The following is a 19004-nucleotide window of genomic DNA, read 5'->3' on the forward strand; positions in this document are numbered from 1 at the left end:
GAACTATAGGAAATGCGTCAGTTACAGCTGAAGGCCCTGAGCATCAGAATTTGCAGGGAGGTGGAATTCTTGGGTGAGGGCAAAGGAGGTTATGTCAGAGGCAACCCACTGAAATTTGGCATCATGTGAACAGATGTGACTGATTCAGAGAAATGGGAGAATTCAGTCACTCTGATGATTATTGAGGTGGCACAGTAGATCAGTGGTTAGCATTGCTGCATCACCAGGGACCCAGGTTCATTTCCATCCTCAGGTGATTGTGTAGTTTGCACATTCTCCCTGTGTCTACGTGGGTTTCCTCCGGGTGCTCTGATTTCCTCTCATACTCCAAAAAGTAGGTGAATTGCCCGCAGTATCCAGGGATGTGTAGGCTAGGTGGATTATATGCAGGAAATGCTGGGCTAAGGGACAGGGTATGGATGTGTCTGGTGGACTTGATGGGCTGAATGGCCTGTTTCCACACTGAAGGGCTTCTATAATTTCTGTCACTATGTGTTGGTGATAGAGGGAGCAAATTCAGAAGGTTGTGGATAGGGTGCCAATCAAGTGGCCTGTTTTCCTTTCATGAGCATCTTCAGTGCTGTTGAAACTGCACAAAGTCAGATAAGTGGAAAATATTTCTTCACACTCCTGACTTGTGCCTTGTAGGTGGTGGACAGGCATTGGCATATAGTGAATGTTTCTCAATGTTTATTTCCATAATATTGTTACAGTGTCACTAGACATGTCCCCAAATGTTTAATTTTGAAGTTGACTACTGAGTATTTCAAGTTGTTCAAGTTTATGCTTATATTTAACATTTTAGACATCTGACAGCTATGAGAGGCACTGGATCATAGAGTGGTGACAGTATAGTAAATGACTGTTAATATCTTTGCTGACTCTGAAGTAGCAGTTCATCCAGGGCCAATTTCCTGCCTTCAACCTGTAGCCATGCACATTCCTCCTTTTCAGTTAATAATCCAGTCACCTCTTGAATGTCTTGATTCACCCAAGAAAAGTCCACTGCACTGTCAGACAGTGCCTTCCAGATCCAAATTACTCACTGCAAAAAAGAGAATTTCCTCATGTTTCAATCGTTTCTTTTGCCAATTATGTAAGAATATAAGAAATAGGAGCAAGAGTAGGCCATCTAGCCCATTGAACCTCCTCCCCCATTCAATAAGATATGGCTGATCTTTTCATGGCCTCAGCTCCACTCACCTGCCTGCTTGCCATAACCCTTAATTCCTTTACTGTTCAAAGATCTATCTATCTTTGCCTTAAAACTTTCAATAAGGCAGCCTCAACTGATTCAGTGGGCAGGGAATTCCACAGATTCACAACCCTTTGGGTGACGAAGTTCCTTCTCAACTCAGTCCTAAATCTGCTCCCCCTTATTTTGAGGCTATGCCCCTAGTTCTAGTTTCACCCACCAGTGGAAACAAACACCCTTCTTCTATCTATTCCATTCATAATTTTATATGTTTCTATAAGATCCCCCCTCATTCTTCTAAGTTCCAATGAGCATAGTCCCAGTCTACTCAATCTTTCCTTATAAGCCAACCCTCTCAATCCTGGAATCAACCTACTGAACCTCCTCTGCACCCCCTCTAGTGCTATTACATCCTTTCTTGAGTAAAGAGATCGAAATTGTACATTGTACTCCAAGTGTGGCCTCACCAGCATCCTATACAGCTGCGGCATAACCTTCCTATTTTTAAATTCCATCACTCTAGCAATGAAGGACAATATACTATTTGCCTTCTTAATTATCTGCTGCACCTGCAAAGCAACTTTTTGTGATTCATGCACATGGACATCCAGGTCCCTCTGCAGAGTAGCATGCTGCAATTTTTTACTATTTAAATAAAAGTCCATTTTGTTGTTATTCCTACCAAAATGGATCACCTCACATTTACCAACATTGTACTCCATTTGTCATACCCTTGCCCATTCACTTAACCTATCTATATCCCTCTGCAGACTTTTAGTGTCCTCTGTCTACTACTGGTTTTGTGTCATCTGCAAACTACACATTACCTGAAATCTGTTGTCTCTGCTTCTTAACCCTACCACCAATGGAAACAATTTTATCTACTCTTCATGATTTTCAATATCTCTATTAATTCTCCTCTCAACTTCTCCTAGGATAACAGTCCCAGTATCTCCAATCTATCTATGTAAATGAAGTTGCTCATCCCTAGAAACATGCTTGTGAATCTTTTCTGCACCCTCTCTAATGCCTTCACAGCCTTCCTTTGTATTCTGTGCCCTCCTTTATAGAATACAGAATCTCATAAGCTTTTTTAAATAAGTTCTCAATCTGTCCTGCTACCTTCTATAATCATTGGAGTCCCTTGGCTTCTGAACCATCTTTAAAATTGTATCCTTTACTTTATACTGTTTCTCTATATACTTTTCACTATACTCATGTCTTATCATTGAAACTGATTGACATTTAGTCAGCAAGAAACTATCAAAGTTGTCACTTATAGAACAAACATAGAAAATAGGAGCAAATCATTCAGCCATTCAAGCCTGCTCAGCCATTCAACGTGATCACGACTGATTATTCAACTCAATATCCTGTTCCCGCATTCTCCTCATACCTTTTGAACCCTTTAGACCTAAGACTATTTCTAATTCCTTTTTGAAACATTCAACATTTTGGCCGCAAACACTTTCTGATGCAGAGAATTCCACAGGCTTGCCACAATCTGGGTGAAGAAATGTCTCCTCATCTTAGTCCTAAATGGGCTAGCTCATATCTTTAAATTGTGACCCCTGGTTCTGGGCTCCCCTATCATCAGAAACATCTTTCCTATGTTTACCCTGTCTAATCCTGTTAAATATTTAGAGGTTTCTACAAGACCGTCTCCTCATTCTTCCAAACTCCACTTTACTCACATAGTCTGACACTCTTGATCACCTGCAGAGATCTATCATTTGGCCTGATGACACTCCAATTACACCATTTATATGATCTTTTGATCTCACTGATTATGAAGTCTGTGCCTGAGTGCTCTCTTCACTTCACCTGATGAAGGGGCAGTGTTCCAAAAGCTTGTGATTTCAAATAAATCTGTTGGACTATAAGCTGGTGCTGTATGATTTTTGACCATGTCTACTCATGTTCAACACTGCACCTCCACATCATTCTAAACTCCAGTGATTACAGTCCTAACTGTTCAAGTTTCTCTTAATTTGTCAGTCCTGCAATCCCTCAAATTAGTTTGGTAAACCTTTGTTACACTCCATCCATAACCAGAATATCCTTTCTCAGACAAATAGACTAAAACTGTATACAATATACCAGGTGTGGCCTCCCCAAGGCCCTATACAATTGTAGCAAGACGTCCCAGAACCTGTACTCAAATCCTTTCATTATGAAGGCCAACCTACCATTACCTTCTTTACTACCAGCAACAGATGCAAGGTTACTTTTAGTGATTGGTGTACAAGGACACCCAGATTTCCTCTCCTTTTCCCAATCTAGCCATTAAGATAATAACCTGCCTACTTATTTCTCTTAGCAAAGTGGATAACTTCACATTTATCCAAATTGTTCTACATCTGCCATGCATTTTCTCACTCACTCAACTTGTCCAAATCACATGAAACATCTCTGCATCCTCCTGACAGGTCACCCTCCAAACCAGCTTTGTGTCATCTTCAAACTTGGAGATATTACATTTAGTTCCCTCATCTAGATCATTAATATAAGTTGTGAATAGCTGGAATCCAAGCACTGATCTCTGTGGACACCACTAATCACTGCCTGCCATTCTGAAAAGGACACGTTTATTCCTACCCTTTGTTTCCTGTCTGCCAACCAGTTCTCTTTCTATGTCAGCACACAACATCCAATCACATGCATTTTATTTTTAAAAACTGAAAGTACTGCGGATGCTGTAAATCAGAAACAACAATAGCAATTGTTGGAAAAGATCAGCAGAACTGGCAGCATCTGTGGAGAGAAATCAGAGTTAATGTTTCAGGTCAAGTGAAACTTCCTCAGCATTCACTCTAATTTAACGTGCTAACTTCTTATGTGGGACCTTATCAAAATTCCTCAAGTAAACCACATCCACTTGCTCTCCCTTATCAACTCTACTAATTAGATCCTCGAAAAATTCTAGCAGATTTGTCAAGAATAAGTTCCGTTTTGGAAATCCATACTCGCTGTAGTGATTGAAACCAGATCTCATTGACTATGAGATCCTTGATTGGGATTATTAACCTGGGTCTGCCATGGAGCCCTGGCAGATATAAAGAGGAGATTCAGAAAGTCTACTCAGTCTAAGGACTGGCTTTGAGCTGGCTGGTCAGAGCCAATGTATTGTGCACATATAAGTAAAGGTGACTTGAGGATGGATATTTGCCTCTGTGCAGTTATTTCACTGACTTTACTGGACTCTGCCACTGTTTTCCAAGTATTCAGCTATTAAATCTTTTATAATAAATCTAGCATTTTCCCCATTACCAACATTAGGCTAACCAGTCTATAATTCTGTTTTCTCTTTTTTAAATTGTGGGATTACATTAGCTATCCTCCAATCCATAGGAATTGTTCCAGAGGCTGTAGCATCTTGAAAGATGACCACCAATGCATTTGCTATTTCTTGGCCCACTTTCTAAGTATTTTGGGATGTATGTTATCAGACCCTGGGGATTTATTGGTCTTTAATCCGATCAATTTGTCCATTTTCCTGCACTAGACACTATAGAACATAGGTAAAAATAATGACTGCAGATGCTGGAAACCAGATTCTGGATTAGTGGTGCTGGAAGAGCACAGCAGTTCAGGCAGCTCCAAGGAGCTTCGAAATAGAACAGTACAGCACTGAACAGGCCCTTCAGCCCATGATGTTGTGCCGACCATTGATCCTCATGTAAGGTAAACGTAATGTACGAACCCTCAAATTTCTGTGACCATATGCATGTCCAGCAGTCTCTTAAATATCCCCAATGACCTTGCTTCCACAACTGCTGCTGGCAACACGTTCCATGCTCTCTCAACTCTCTGCGTAAAGAACCCACCACCTCTGAAGTCCCCTCTATATTTTCCACCAAACAGCTTAAAACTATGACCCCTCGTGTTAACAATTTCTGCCCTGGGAAAACGTCTCTGGCTATCAACTCTATCTATGCATCTCATTATCTTGTACACCTCAATTAGGTCCCCTCTCTTCCTTCTTTCCAATGAAAAAAGTCCGAGCTCAGTCAACCTCTCTGCATAACTTAAGCCCTCCATTCCAGGCAGCATCCTGGTAAACCTCCTCTGAACCCTCTCCAAAGCATCCACATCTTTCCTATAATAGGGCGACCAGAACTGGACACAGTATTTCAAGTGCGGTCTAACCAAAGTTTTATAGAGCTGCAACAAGATCTCACGGCTCTTAAACTCAGTCCCCCTGTTAATGAAAGCCAAAACACCATATACTTTCTTAACAACCATGTCCACTTGGATGGCAATTTTAAGGGATCTATGTACCTCCACACTAGGATCCCGCTGTTCCTCCACATTGCCAAGAATCCTGTCTTTAATCCTGTACTCAACTTTCAAGTTCGATATTCCAAAATGCATCACTTCACATATATCCAGGTTGAACTCCATCTGCTACCTCTCAGCCCATCTCTGCATCCTGTCAATGTCACGCTGCAGCCTACAACAGTCCTCTATACTGTCAACGAGACCTCTAACCTTTGTGTCGTCTGCAAACTTACTAACTCATCCTTCAATCTCCTCATCTAAGTCATTAATAAAAATGACAAAGAGTAGAGGCCCAAGAACAGAGCCCTGTGGAACACCACTCACCACTGATTTCCAGGCAGAATACTTTCCTTCCACTACCACTCGTTGTCTTCTGTCAACCAGCCAATTCTGTATGCAGACAGCTAAATTTCCCTGTATCCCATTCCTCCTGACCTTCTGAACAAGCCTACCATGGGGAACCTTATCAAATGCCTTGCTGAAGTCCATATACACCACATCCACCGCTCGACCCTCATCAACTTGTCTAGTAACATCCTCAAAGAACTTAATAAGATTTGTGAGGCATGACTTGCCCCTCACAAAGCCATGCTGACTGCATTTAATTAAGCCATGCTTTTCCAGATGGTCATAAATCCTATCCCTCAAAATCCTTTCTAACACCTTGCAGACGACAGGCGTGAGACTGACTGGTCTGTAAATGCCGGGGATTTCCCTATTTCCTTTCATGAACAGAGGAATTACATTTGCCTCCCTCCAGTCTTCAGGTACGACTCCAGTGGAGAGGGAGGATGCAAAGATCTTCGCAAGAGGCGAAGCAATCACATTTCTCACTTCTCAAAGCAGCCAAGGTCAAATCTGGTCTGGCCCTGGCAACTTGTCAATCTTAATGTTTGTCAAAATTTTCAGCACATCAGCTTCCTTAATCTCTATCCGTTCCAGCATGCTTACCTGCTCCTCAATGGTTTCATTCACTACAAGGTCCTTTTCTTTAGTAAAGACAGAAGCAAAAAACTCATTTAGGGCTTCCCCTACCTCCTCAGACTCTATACTCGAGTTCCCTATGCTATCCCTGATCGGCCCTACTCTTTCTTTGATCATTTTCTTATTCCTCACATACGTGTAAAATGCCTTTGGATTCTCCCTAATCCTTCCGCCAAGCCTTTTTCGTGCCCCCTCCGGGCTCTTCTCAGACCATTTTTGAGGTCCTTCCTTGTCTGCCCATAATCCTCTAGAGCTGAGCAAGACCCTTGCTTCCTCCACCTTGCATAAGCTGCCTTCTTTCTTTTGACGAGAAGCTCCTCCGCTCTCGTCATCCAAGGTTCCTTTATCTTACTCCTTCTTGCCTGTCTCAGAAGAACACATTTATGCATCACTCGCAACAACTGTTCCTTAAACAGTCTCCACTATGTAGCCCCTCCCCCACCCCAATATTTTTGGTATGTTATTTGTGTCTTCTGTTGCAAAGACGGAACCCAAACTATGTATTCAGTTGGTTTGCCATCTCCTTATTCCCCAGTATAACTTCTGTTTCTGACAGTAAAAGACCTGTGTTGTCTTCACTGATCTTTTCCTCATCACAATCTTTTATAATCAGTTTGTACTTTCCCTGCAAGCTTACTCTCACACTTAATCTTCCCCTCTTAATCAATCCCTTGTCCTTCCTAGATGATAGTGTTCATGGGTTCGGAAGTTGCTTTCTCAGAAGCTTTGGAGAATTTTTGGTGGTGCGTCTTGTAGACAGTACACACTGCTGTTACCGAACATTGGTGTTGGGGGAATGAAAGTTTATGATGTGGGATCAGTCAACCAGCTGCTTTGTTCTGATGTCAAACTTCTGTTGTCACAGCTGTACTCATCCAGGCAAGTGGAGAGTATTTCATCACTCTCCTGACTTGTGCTTTGTAGATGTGAACAGACTTCGGGAGTTGAGAGGTATGTTGCTCACTGCAGGACTCCTAGCCTCTGATTTGTTTGTTTCGTCACAGCGAAGATCTTGACCCATGGGAGGAATCTCTCAGTTCCACGATCAGTCAATAAACACTAGCAATTCGGTCTGGTTCTGTAAGATTTCACACTTTATTCAATCTTGGCCGGGCACAGGTTGTCCAGTTACACAGAGGTTAAACACTTCCATGTTGCTCAGAGAAACTGCGCATGCGGCTTAAGACAAAGACATTTTTATACTTTTTTTTGAGAAGTATGCAGGCCATAATCACAGAGCACATTCAAACAATTACCAATCAATTTTAAAGAAAGGACATTATTGACAGCAACTTGGCACAATGATATTTCCTGGGAACCAACCTTATTTTCCAACATCCAATTCCTCCTATCTTGCAAACCAAGTCTCTGCACCTGCACTTGCAAGGTCAGTTAGGATGGCTAGTAATGTCTTATCTAGTCTAGTTATTTCTACGCTGTAAAGGAAGCATTGTCTGCTAATCTCTGTAGAGTCAGACTGCGGTCATGTCAATTATGCAGCTTTAGCAGGTTAAAAGCCATTTTATGCAGCTTTAAGCAGAATTGCCAATTTGCAACTGAGAAGCCATTTTGTCATGTTATTTGCATTAAAAAGCCATTTTATTGCTGCCTATGTTAGTAAGAGTATGTATTAAATGGTTATTCTTGATTACAGCCCGTGTTCAGATTTCAGATGCTCATCTCCCCTCTTTGGTCATTCCATGACCACACCATAGGATGGGAGAGCATAGATTAGATCAGTCCAATCAAATGGATGCGAGACAACGCCATACTTCCTTCTCATCTGGGGAGGAAGTAGGGGTAGGCAATCGCACCTCCTCATCTTCAGTTGGATGGAGAAGAAGCATTTTCTGGTGTGAACCGATGCTGTCAACAGAAGTTATTAGCTTAGCAATTACACATTAAACAATAGCAATGCCAGCAAAGAGACAAACTAAACCAATACCAATATACATAGCCAGATTTATCAACCAGTTGTATCATGAGCCAAAGCCCCAATCTCCCCATCCCACGCCTTCTGTCATTTGACCGACGAAGGTGCGGATGTTTTCTATATGACTGGTAATATTCTCAATGAGCTGAAAATGTGTTGCTGGAAAAGCGCAGCAGGTCAGGCAGCATCCAAGGAGCAGGAGAATCGATGTTTCGGGCATGAGCCCTTCTGTCCTGAAGAAGAGCTCATGCCTGAATCGTTGATTCTCCTGCTCCTTGGATGCTGCCTGACCTGCTGCGCTTTTCCAGCAACACATTTTCAGCTCTGATCTCCAGCATCTGCAGTCCTCACTTTCTCCTAATATTCTCGATGAGGCCAGTAACCCCCATCATGCATTTGCCTTTAACTATGATGCAAACCCCACCTTCCTTCTCGAGTAGGTAGTCGAGGGCATACCAGTTTTGTTGGGAAAATAGGTGTAATTCTGACAGCATGTCCTTAACTCCTGGTAAGGCCACGGCTGTCTTGTTGTCCAAGAGGGTGAGGCCGCAAATGAGATCATTTCGGTTTTGATGGCTAATAATGCCTGCAGACCCTCCTAAGGAAAAATCACTAAGAAATGTGTACCCCACAGACTGAGTTTTAATGGTGCCCAAAGCCCTAGCATCTCTCCAATGTGCGTAGAATTCGGGTGAGACTGAACGTTTGACAGGGAAACTCCAATCCCATTTCCATTCCCAGGTAATTGGACAGGGAATAGTAGGCGGGAAAAGTATGGGGAGTACCTATTTCATCAAGGACAAGGAAGTTGGTTGCTTTGCCTTGACTGAAAAAATACTAGCTGAAAAATGTGTTGCTGGAAAACGCAGCAGGTCAGGCAGCATCCAAGGAGCACGAGAATCGACGTTTCGGGCATAAGCCCTTCTTCAGGAATTATGCCCGGTAAATGCCTTAGAAGCATTCCATACTCCTTCGTTGGGTTTCGGGAAGGGGAAAGGGGTCAAAGAGTCTTTTGTGATGTAAAGGCATAACAGACCACTTTGTCCCAACCAAATATTTTATTTTGACTTTGAAGAAACATATTGTTAGTAAAAGATAATATTTTCCCCGTTTCTCTTTTGCGGCGTGCAGATTTAGACCTATTTGAATGGGGACAAGGCTTACCAGGGCTGCCCATAGCACAACTGAAATCAAACTGGTACACAACACCTTGACAGGGTAAGAACCATTTAGACTTGTTCTGTAACTGAACTGTCCGATCCTCTTGATGCAGTTGACCGTTGCGATAGTCATTCTTGTTAACGTTCCATGCATCAAAGGAATCAGTTTTTCGGCACACAAGGACATCTTTCCGGCATAAGTGGTACACAGTCTCTGGTTGCTCAGGATCACATGGGTAAACAGTCCCTTCTTGAGCACCAATGCTGGCAATGACGAGTCCATATAGCAGGGTAAGTTCGATCTTCATCATAATGGTCATTTCTGGAGCAAGGATTGGGATATCTAAAACAGACGAAGAATTACTATTCGAAACATGCAGCTGTATCTTAGTTGTCTGGTTTGATTCCGGTTCCTCTCTCAGTTCCCCGTCGTCTTCAGCTCCATCATCTCCCCCCTTGGAATCGTACAATTACCTTCCAATGATTGCGATGAACCCAGGCAGAGTGTCTGGCCGCCTTAACAGCAGTCGGGGTAGTGAGGAGGACCTGGAATAGTCCTTCCCATCGAGGTTGGAGACCACGGCGTGTCCAATTCTTGATGAGAAAGAAAGAGCCTGGTTCAACAGTGGGAACACTGTCAAGGGAGGAGAGTTTCTCGTGAGCAGCACGGACTTGGGAGTGAAGACCTCGCAAAATTTTAGTCAAGGAGAGGAAATAGGAGGACAGTCATGTGGTGGAAGTGAATAGAGGAGGAGGCATCATCCCAAGGTGTGTGGAAAGCTCGACCTTGGACTATTTCGGCTGGGGACTAGTTAGTTTTACCCACATTGTAGGTGGAACAAAACCAGAGGCAATAACCTGACCCATGAAGGACCCTGTCTCAGAAGTCAATCTGGTAAATTTAGTTTTCAGAGTCTGGTAACAACACTCCACGAGCCCTGCAACCTGTGGACGATAACCATAATGAAGTTGGCAGCATATTCCAAAGTGAGAGCATCATTCTTCATTAATATCACCAATAAAATGAGAACCATTGTCAGACACAGGCAAAAGGGAATACCAAAGCAGGGAATAATCTCCTTAAGTAAGATATTTACAACAGTTTTGGCAGCAGCATTTGAAGTAGGGTAAGCTTCAACCATGACCAAAACATACTTATTGTGCTGACACCTTTGCAGGGTTTGGCAGGGCCCTTCAGGGAGGGTTGTCTGTCCCACCCTTGTCCGGTTGTGTTCTTGGCAGGTGAGACATCGAGCATTAACGCATTGGGCCATCTGCTGGAGGCAAGGGCGCCACCAGGTGATCAAAAGGAGGTCAGATGTCGAACAAGCACCACAATATGTAGCATTGTGGAGACAATCAATGACCCATAAAGCAAGAGCATCAGACATACAAATCTGTCCAGCCGGAGTAGTCCATAGTGTAGTAATAGGATTACAATAACAGCCGGCTTTGGACCACAACTGCTTTTCAGAATCAGAGGTGTCCCACTGTAAGGTAACAACATCTTAATGGTTGGCATAGTTTGACCGAGGTTGACCCACTCTCGTCGGAGCTTTCAGTCTGGCTCATCATTTTAGGCACAATCATTAAATGGCCACGAGAGACTTATTTTGCAGTCTCATCAGCAGCACGGTTACCAATGCCGACAGGGGATTGGCCAGTAGTATGGGCAGCACATTTGATAACAGAAACGGTGGCACAGTGGTTAGCACTGCTGCCTCACAGCACCAGAGACCCGGGTTCAATTCCCGCCTCAGCGACTGACTGTGTGGAGTTTGCACATTCTCCCCGTGTCTGCGTGGGTTTCCTCCGGGTGCTCCGGTTTCCTCCCACAGTCCAAAGATGTGCAGGTCAGGTGAATTGGCCATGCTAAATTGTCTGTAGTGTTAGGTAAGGGGTAAATGTAGGGGTATGGGTGGGTTGCGCTTCGGCGGGTAAGTGTGGACTTGTTGGGCCGAAGGGCCTGTTTCCACAGTGTAAAGTAATCTAATCTAATCTAAACCTGTTTTGGGAGCAGGAGCACTGTTAAAAGATCTGAGACAAGCTGGCAGTGGGGAATAGGAGTACCAGATAATGTGAAAAACCCTCTGTTTTTTCAGAGTTGTCCAAAATCATGTATAACCCCAAATTCATATGGGGAGTTAATTTTAAAGTTAATACAAAGACCCATCCCAAGGATGCAGGCACAGATCAGAGCAAAAAGCTCAGCTTGTTGGGCAGGAAAAGGAGTCTCAAAGGCAGCAGACTCTAGGACAGAGCCATGGTCATCAACCTGTATGGTCAGTAGAGGAACTACCATTAGTGAACATATTGATATCAGGGTCTGAGATAGGGGCATCCGAAAGATCTGGATAAATTTGAATGTCCTCATTGATGAGGAGAAAACAATCATGATCAGGAACGGATAAGGGTGAAGGGGGATGTGCAAAGAAATCGGCAGGATTAATGGTGGTACAGTACTTAAAGGTCAGTCAGGGATTGTTGAGGTAAACCTCATAATGGTTTTGGTGAGCAGTAGTCAAATGTTGAGTTTGCAATTGTCCCAACAGGGCAATTACTACATGAGCTGAAAATGTGTTGCTGGAAAAGCGCAGCAGGTCAGGCAGCATCCAAGGAACAGGAGAATCGACGTTTCGGGCATAAGCCCTTCTTCAGGAATGAAGAAAGTGTGTCCAGCAGGCTAAGATAAAAGGTAGGGAGGAGGGACTTGGGGGAGGGGCTTTGGAAATGCGATAGGTGGAGGGAGGTCAAGGTGAGGGTGATAGGCCGGAGTGGGGTGGGGGCGGAGAGGTCAGGAAGATGATTGCAGGTTAGGAAGGCTGAGTTCGAGGGATTTGACTGAGACAAGGTGGGGGGAGGGGAAATGAGGAAACTCTGCACAGAAGCTCTTCAGTCATGTTCTCAAAAGCGGTTAGGATTTGAGTGCAACAGGGTGTCCTAAAGCAACAGAATAAAGTTTAGTACAGAAATAGACAACTGGGCGGTGTCGATCTCTATGTAGTTGAGTGAGAACTGAGGAAACACAGTCATCTAGAATAGTGCAGTACAGTTGGAAGGATCTGTCATAGAGTGGTCTTTCCAAAGCGGGAGCTTGTGATAAGGCTTGCTTAAGCTCATCGAAGGCTTGTTTTGCCTCTGAGGAGAGGTCAAAGGTACCTTCATACGAGGTAAATGGGGTCAACATCTTAAAGAGGAGGGCAGCGTTGGGAATCCATTGTTGGCAGATATTGACCATGCCCAACCACTGGCATACATGTTTCCCAATTGTTGGGACTGGGAAGTTGACAATAGGAGTGATGCACGTCTGTTCAAAAGAACGTGAGTCAGCAGACAGGATGAAACCTAAAAACTTTACCTGACGTTGTGCAATGGAACCTTTTTCAGAGAGACTACATAGCCCAGGCATTTCAGATCGTTGAGGAGGAGGAGGACGACATCAGAGTGGTTGGATTCTTCATCCAGACTGGCAACAAAGAGGTCGTCTATGTATTGTATCAGTGCAGATCCACCTGTGAGGTTTAGAGACTGCAATTGTTTCTCTATAAGACCTGAGAGAAAAGGGTTAGAGAGTGTATGATCCCTTGAGGTAGTCAAGTCCATGTCAGCTGCTGTCCATTAAAGGTAAAGGCGATAAGGTACTGACTGTCTTCATGAAGAGACAGAGAAAAAAGGCATGTTGCAGGTCAACAACAGCAAAACATTTAGCTTCTGAGGGCTAGAATATATGCTGGATTTAGGACCAGGGCATGAAGAGGCTGCAAGATGGCGTTGATAGCTCTTAAGTCTTAAACCAGTCTATACTGGTCTGTCTTGCCAGGTTTTGGGACAGCTATAATTGGAATGTTACAGGATGATTGGCAAGGGAGCAGAATGCTTTGGTGGAGAAAATCATCAATTTAAACAGTAAGGCTCGGTATCGCTTGTTGTTTCAGCGGATATTGGCGGATGGATGGTTGAGTAACATTTTGGTTTTAGAGCGATCTGAATGGGTTTGCAATCCGTGAGTCCAACATGGGAGGGTGTTTCGACTCAGTCTTCTGGATGGACTAACTCAAGGATATCCCAACCTTCATGGTGCCGGAGTGTGGCATTGTTTGAAGTAGGAGTTGGATAGTAGAGGATAGTCATCCCTCTTTGGAATGTTTGCAGCTGATAGCAGTGTTGGCCAGCCCTGGTGACTATACGGTGGACCAAGGGGCCCAGTCCTTAGCGTGATGAGGCAGATTAATCTTCCGGGTGATGTGAGGGGCTGAGATTTCTGCTTGTTTCCACAGGTGAGAGCGTATTGGAATGAAATCTGCTTTGCCTTCTGGTCCAGTGACCCAAGCCAAGATCTGTATAGTCCATTCAGTACCAATCAAATCTCTGAAGAAATCTTTAAGGGATTTGTCTTGGCCTGTCCGAACATAAGCAAGGGTGACGTGACTTCCAGACTCTTGGGGGTCAAGTGACCACCATTGGGGTTTAGTGGACACGTACAGTTGGCGCTCAACGGAGTTAGAATCAAGTTGGACACCATCAGGGGAGCAGGCGAGTTTAACTTGAAAAGCACACAGCAGATCTTGTCCCATTAGATTGCAGGGTAATGTGGTAGTGATCGAGGAGAAAGTGAGGTCTGCAGATGCTGGAGATCAAAGTTGAAACTTTATTGCTGGAACAGCACAGCAGGTCAGGCAGCATCCAGGGAACAGGAGATTCGACGTTTCGGGCACAGGCCCTTCTTCAGGAATTGTGTAGTGATCACAATGTGGTAGTGATCACAAAGCGGTGATCCAGGGACGATGGAGTTGATTAGCATTAGCGTCAACCAAGTCCAGATTGTCTTGACTGCTGTGGTGACAGAGGGCGGCAGACAGTTTAATAACATGGAGTTATATTGAGCATTGTCAGCATGAAAACTCAAGGTTCGATCCCCAGAATAGGACTCATAGCATTCTCGGAAGCGTTCAAGGAAATCTTCAGCAGACTCCTTACTTTTAGGGCAAAGTTCGAGAATACTGGTAAGATCATTAGGTTTTACCAGTATGGCGGATGCAGCAGCAAGGATATCATCCTGTTGCTGCTGATCCTGAGCTACAGCTTTGGAGAGGGCAGTGAAATCATTGTAACCAATGCATTCAGTGAACTGGGCGTATTCAGTACAGGTAAGGATTTGTTGAATAAGGGCCCAAAGGTCCTGGGCAGTGCCATCATAAACTTGAATTGTGGCGTTGAGGGGCCTTGTGGCGGTCTGGTGCATTACTGAGAATAGACATAATTTCATGGGGTTTCCAGGGACAGTAGACACGGATAGTGGCGTTTTGACTGGGAGTGCCAGCCCGTGGGCTCGGCAGTTCTCTCATTGGGAACATGCCTGATGCATGTATTTAGTCTCTCGAGTCCTCGAAGAGGAACTCAATGGGGTTTCTGATGGTTGAGCGCGTTGTTTTTTAGAGGATTGGTTAGATTTTGATTTTTGTCGACTGCAAGTATTAGTTTAGTATTAAAAGTTAGTAAACTGAGGAGGGGGTGGGGGAACAGGCTTGGCTACAGTAGCAGCATATGTTTGAAGATGAGCTGCAGTTGCCGAACTAACAGGATCCTGAGGAATGGGAGAAAGAACGGCATTAACGGGGCGGGGTGGGGGGATCTAATATCTTGCAAACCTAGTCTCTGCACCTGCACTTGCAAGGTCAGTTAGGATGGCTAGTAATGTCTTATCTAGTCTAGTTATTTCTATGTTGTAAAGGAAGCATTGTCTGCTAATCTTTGTTGAGACAGACTATGGTTAGTTCAGCTTTTAGCCGGGTTAAAAGCCATTTTATGCAGCTTTAAGCAGAATTGTCAATTTGCAGCCTAGAAGCCATTTTGTCATGTTAGTTGCATTAAGAAGCCATTTTATTGCTGCCTATGTTAGTAAGAGCATGTATTAAATGGTTGTTTCTGACTACAACTAGTTACTTCAGCCTGTATTCAGATTTTAGATCCTCAACAAATGTAAAAGGCTAGACCAGTTTAGTATCTGGTCAATGGAACTACCAGGATTTTAATAATGGGGAATTTGGCGATGGCAATGCCATTGAACCTGATGGGGCAATTATATTCTTCCTTGTTGGATATGCTCAATGCCTGGCACTTGTGTGGTATGAAGGAACATAGACTACCTCAGTATCTAAATGAATGTTGTTGATCACTATGCAATCATCTGTGAACAACCCTTCTTCTGACCTTATGATGGAGGTAAAGTCATTGACGAGGTTACCGAGACGGTTGGGCCTTGGATACTACCCTGAGGAACTCCTGCAGAACCATCCTGAAGGTGAGAGAGAGACCTGCAAAACCATAATCATCTTCATTTGTGTTAGGTATAACTGCAACATGTGTAGAGTCTTCCTCTTGATTCCCATTGACTCTCGTTTTGCCAAGACTCTAATGTTACAGAGTCAAACACAGCCTTGAGTTTTGGGATAGTCACTCCCACCTCACTGAAATTCTGCTGTTTTGTCCATGTTTGAATCATGGCTGTAATCAAGTCAGGAACTGAGTGACCCTGGTAGAATCTGAATTGAGAATCAGTATCAATAATTACATTGTTGCCAGTAGGCTAGTTTTTTATTCCAGATTTTTATTTTCAAATTTCATAATTTACCATAGGATTTGCACCCATTTTGCACACATTAGTCTGAGGTTCTGCATTACTAGTCCAGTGATATTACCACTATGCCATTACCGACTCGGCAGTAATGTCTTTCAAAGGTTTTGGATTCTGATTTAATTCCACCCAAATCAAATAGCATGTGTTACTCATTATTTGAGGTGGAATCATAAAATGATGCAACACAGGAGGCTGTTCAAGCCTTTGTACCTCGCAGGAATAATCTCATGACAATGCTTTTGCCTATGAATCAGATTGTTAATATTTTAAAAATGGACATTTCAGACAAGTGAAAGAAGAAGCTGCATTTTGTATAATTTTCCCATGTGTCATAAGAAAACAAGTGGCTAGTGGCTTTGAGCATGTAGCCATGCACCCCAGTGATGGTGACAGCTTTAGCTATTTTCTGTTCAACCTGTTCAGAAATATTATGACATACGTCTGGAGCATGTGAGTCTTAAATCTGAGCCTCCTAACTTAGTGGTACAGATATTCCCACCGTACCACAAGAGCCCAGATGCAGCTTTAGATTTGTGATTCTTTTATGTGTTTAAAAATCTGATATGAAATCTACCATGGGATGTCATGAGGCAAGTTTCTTTCTCAGTGGAAGTGAGTACAAAATCAAAGAGCGTGTGTGTTAAAAGTCTACTTGTGCATATATGAAATTCTGATATGGATTCTTCATGACCATTAATGTTATTTGAGGTTAACATCTTCAATGCTGACAAGTTAAACAGTAGAAAGCTGATAGTGAATTATAAAGATAATCAGTGGATTCTATAACATCTGTTGTTTCAATTGTCTTTCTTATTAAGACAATACCCATTGCATTTCCGAGATAGCTTACTCATTTGTATGAAATAATAAGTAACTATAAATGCCCTTTTGTTTTCTTATTTGGTATTTAGCACTGGCAGAATTTGAGGAACCAAAAAGGTCTACATTGGTTATATTTGGAGTGCTCACTCTGAGTGTTCGAATCTATCAAGATCGTTGGGGCTATGGTGTTTTCTCTGGACCAATTGGAACAGCTGTCTTCATAATAACCATCAAATTTGTACGTAGAGTTACTAAAGCATCTATGCATGTCCTAATGTTATATCACTATTACTGTTCATCATTGCAGCTCTTCTGGCATTCATCTGACCTAGTTTCTCTCTTTTTTTTTGTTTCACCAATTTTAGGACCAGAATAATAATTGAGTATCTATTAATCCAGTCTTTGGTTCACTTAAATATCAGGTTGTTTTACTGTGTAGATTTTGACCATAAGACATAAATCAAATGGCCATTTATATTCTTATCGAGTCTGCTGTGCCATTCAATGAGATTATGGCTGATCTGATAATCCTTAGTGCCACTTTACTGCATTATTCCCATACCCTTTGATTCATTTACTGATTAAAAATCTGTCTTAAATATACTTCATGACTTGCAACTTCATCCAAGGGTCTTAGAATGAATGGTTGGTGAGATAGTTAATGTATTAGTTTTAATTGTCCAACGTTCCCAATATTCAGGGAAGATTCCTTTCAATTTAAAGTTAGTGCATGTAACTTATGCTGTATGACTCAAAAAAAAGTTTTAAAAAAAACATTGAAGGGAGAGAAAAAGACAAGAGTCTTCAGGCGTGTTAGCTTGATGTCTGTCACAGAGAAAATGTTAGAACCTATTCTAACATAAGCTAAAGCAGGGGACTTAAAAATTCAAGGTTAATAGGTGGAGTCAACATGGTTTTGTGAAAGAGAAATTTAACCAATTTATTGGAGTTCTTTGAGGAAGTAATGTATGCTGTGAATAAAAGGAAACAGGTGTATGAACTAATCTTCAATTTCCAGAATTTGATAAGGTGTCACATTAGAAATTATTGCAGAAAATAAACCCTCTGCACTGGGATGAATAGATGATTTGCTAGTAAATAGGAAACTGAACAGGCATAAATGGAAAATGTTATGGTTGAAAAGAAGTAACAAGCAGTGTGTCACAGCATCAGTGCCAGAGTTTCAATTTTTACATTTTATATAAATGACTTGGCCTGAAGATATGGTTGCTAAATTTGCTAATGATGCAAAAAAATCTGGGTTCCAAGAAGGTGGTGGAGTAGGACTTTTCAGCCGAAACTCATCCACTCCGTTCGTTTCTTTTTCTTTTTTTCCTTTTTATTTTCTTTTGTGTTTCTTTTTCTCCAACGTCCTGAACTCTCAGCCTCAGCATGGGCTCAAATACAAAGGTAAGGAGGTTATGCTTCAGCTACACAGGGCATTGGTGACATAACGACTGGGATATCATAGCAATTACAGAAACATGGCTCAGAGATGGGCAGGACTGGCAGCTTAATGTTCCAGGATACAAATGCTACAGGAAGGATAAAAAGGGAGGCAAGAGAGGAAGGGGAGTGGCATTTTTGATAAGGGATAGCATTACAGCTGTGCTGAGGGAGGATATTCCCAGAAATACACCCAGGCAAGTTATTTGGGTGGAACTGAGAAATAAGAAAGGGATGATAACCTTATTGGGATTGTATTATAGACCCCCCAATAGTCAGAGGGAAATTGAGAAACAAACTTGTAAGGCGATCTCAGCTATCTGTAAGAATAATAGGGTGGGTTTGGTAGGGGATTTTAACTTTCCAAACATCGACTGGGACTGCCATAGTGTTAAGGGCTTAGATGGAGAGGAATTTGTTAAGTGTGTACAAGACAATTTTCTGATTCAGTATGTGGATGTACCTACTAGAGAAGGTGCAAAACTTGACTTACTCTTGGGAAATAAGGCAGGGCAAGTGACTGAGATGTCAGTGGGGGAGCACTTT

At 42.7% G+C, this 19004-nt stretch overlaps 1 protein-coding gene across 3 annotated transcripts in view; it reads left to right on the plus strand.

Annotated features, from left to right (window-relative positions):
- Window positions 1–19004, plus strand: part of mymk (myomaker, myoblast fusion factor) — a 96663-nt gene that overhangs the window by 5478 nt on the left and 72181 nt on the right. For all 3 annotated transcript variants that reach the window (XR_015760769.1, XR_015760770.1, XM_043719750.2), the window contains exon 4: window positions 17102–17250. Coding sequence is in view for 1 of the 3 variants with exons in the window: in XM_043719750.2 (XP_043575685.1) it covers window positions 17102–17250 (149 nt within the window). In the remaining 2 variants the exon portion in view is untranslated. The remainder of the gene's footprint in view (window positions 1–17101; window positions 17251–19004) is intronic.

The sequence above is a fragment of the Chiloscyllium plagiosum genome, unplaced genomic scaffold (genome assembly GCF_037043375.1).
Source record: "Chiloscyllium plagiosum isolate Xiang-an unplaced genomic scaffold, Cpla_swu_hap1 HiC_scaffold_21, whole genome shotgun sequence".
Classification (NCBI taxonomy): Eukaryota; Metazoa; Chordata; class Chondrichthyes; order Orectolobiformes; family Hemiscylliidae; genus Chiloscyllium; species Chiloscyllium plagiosum.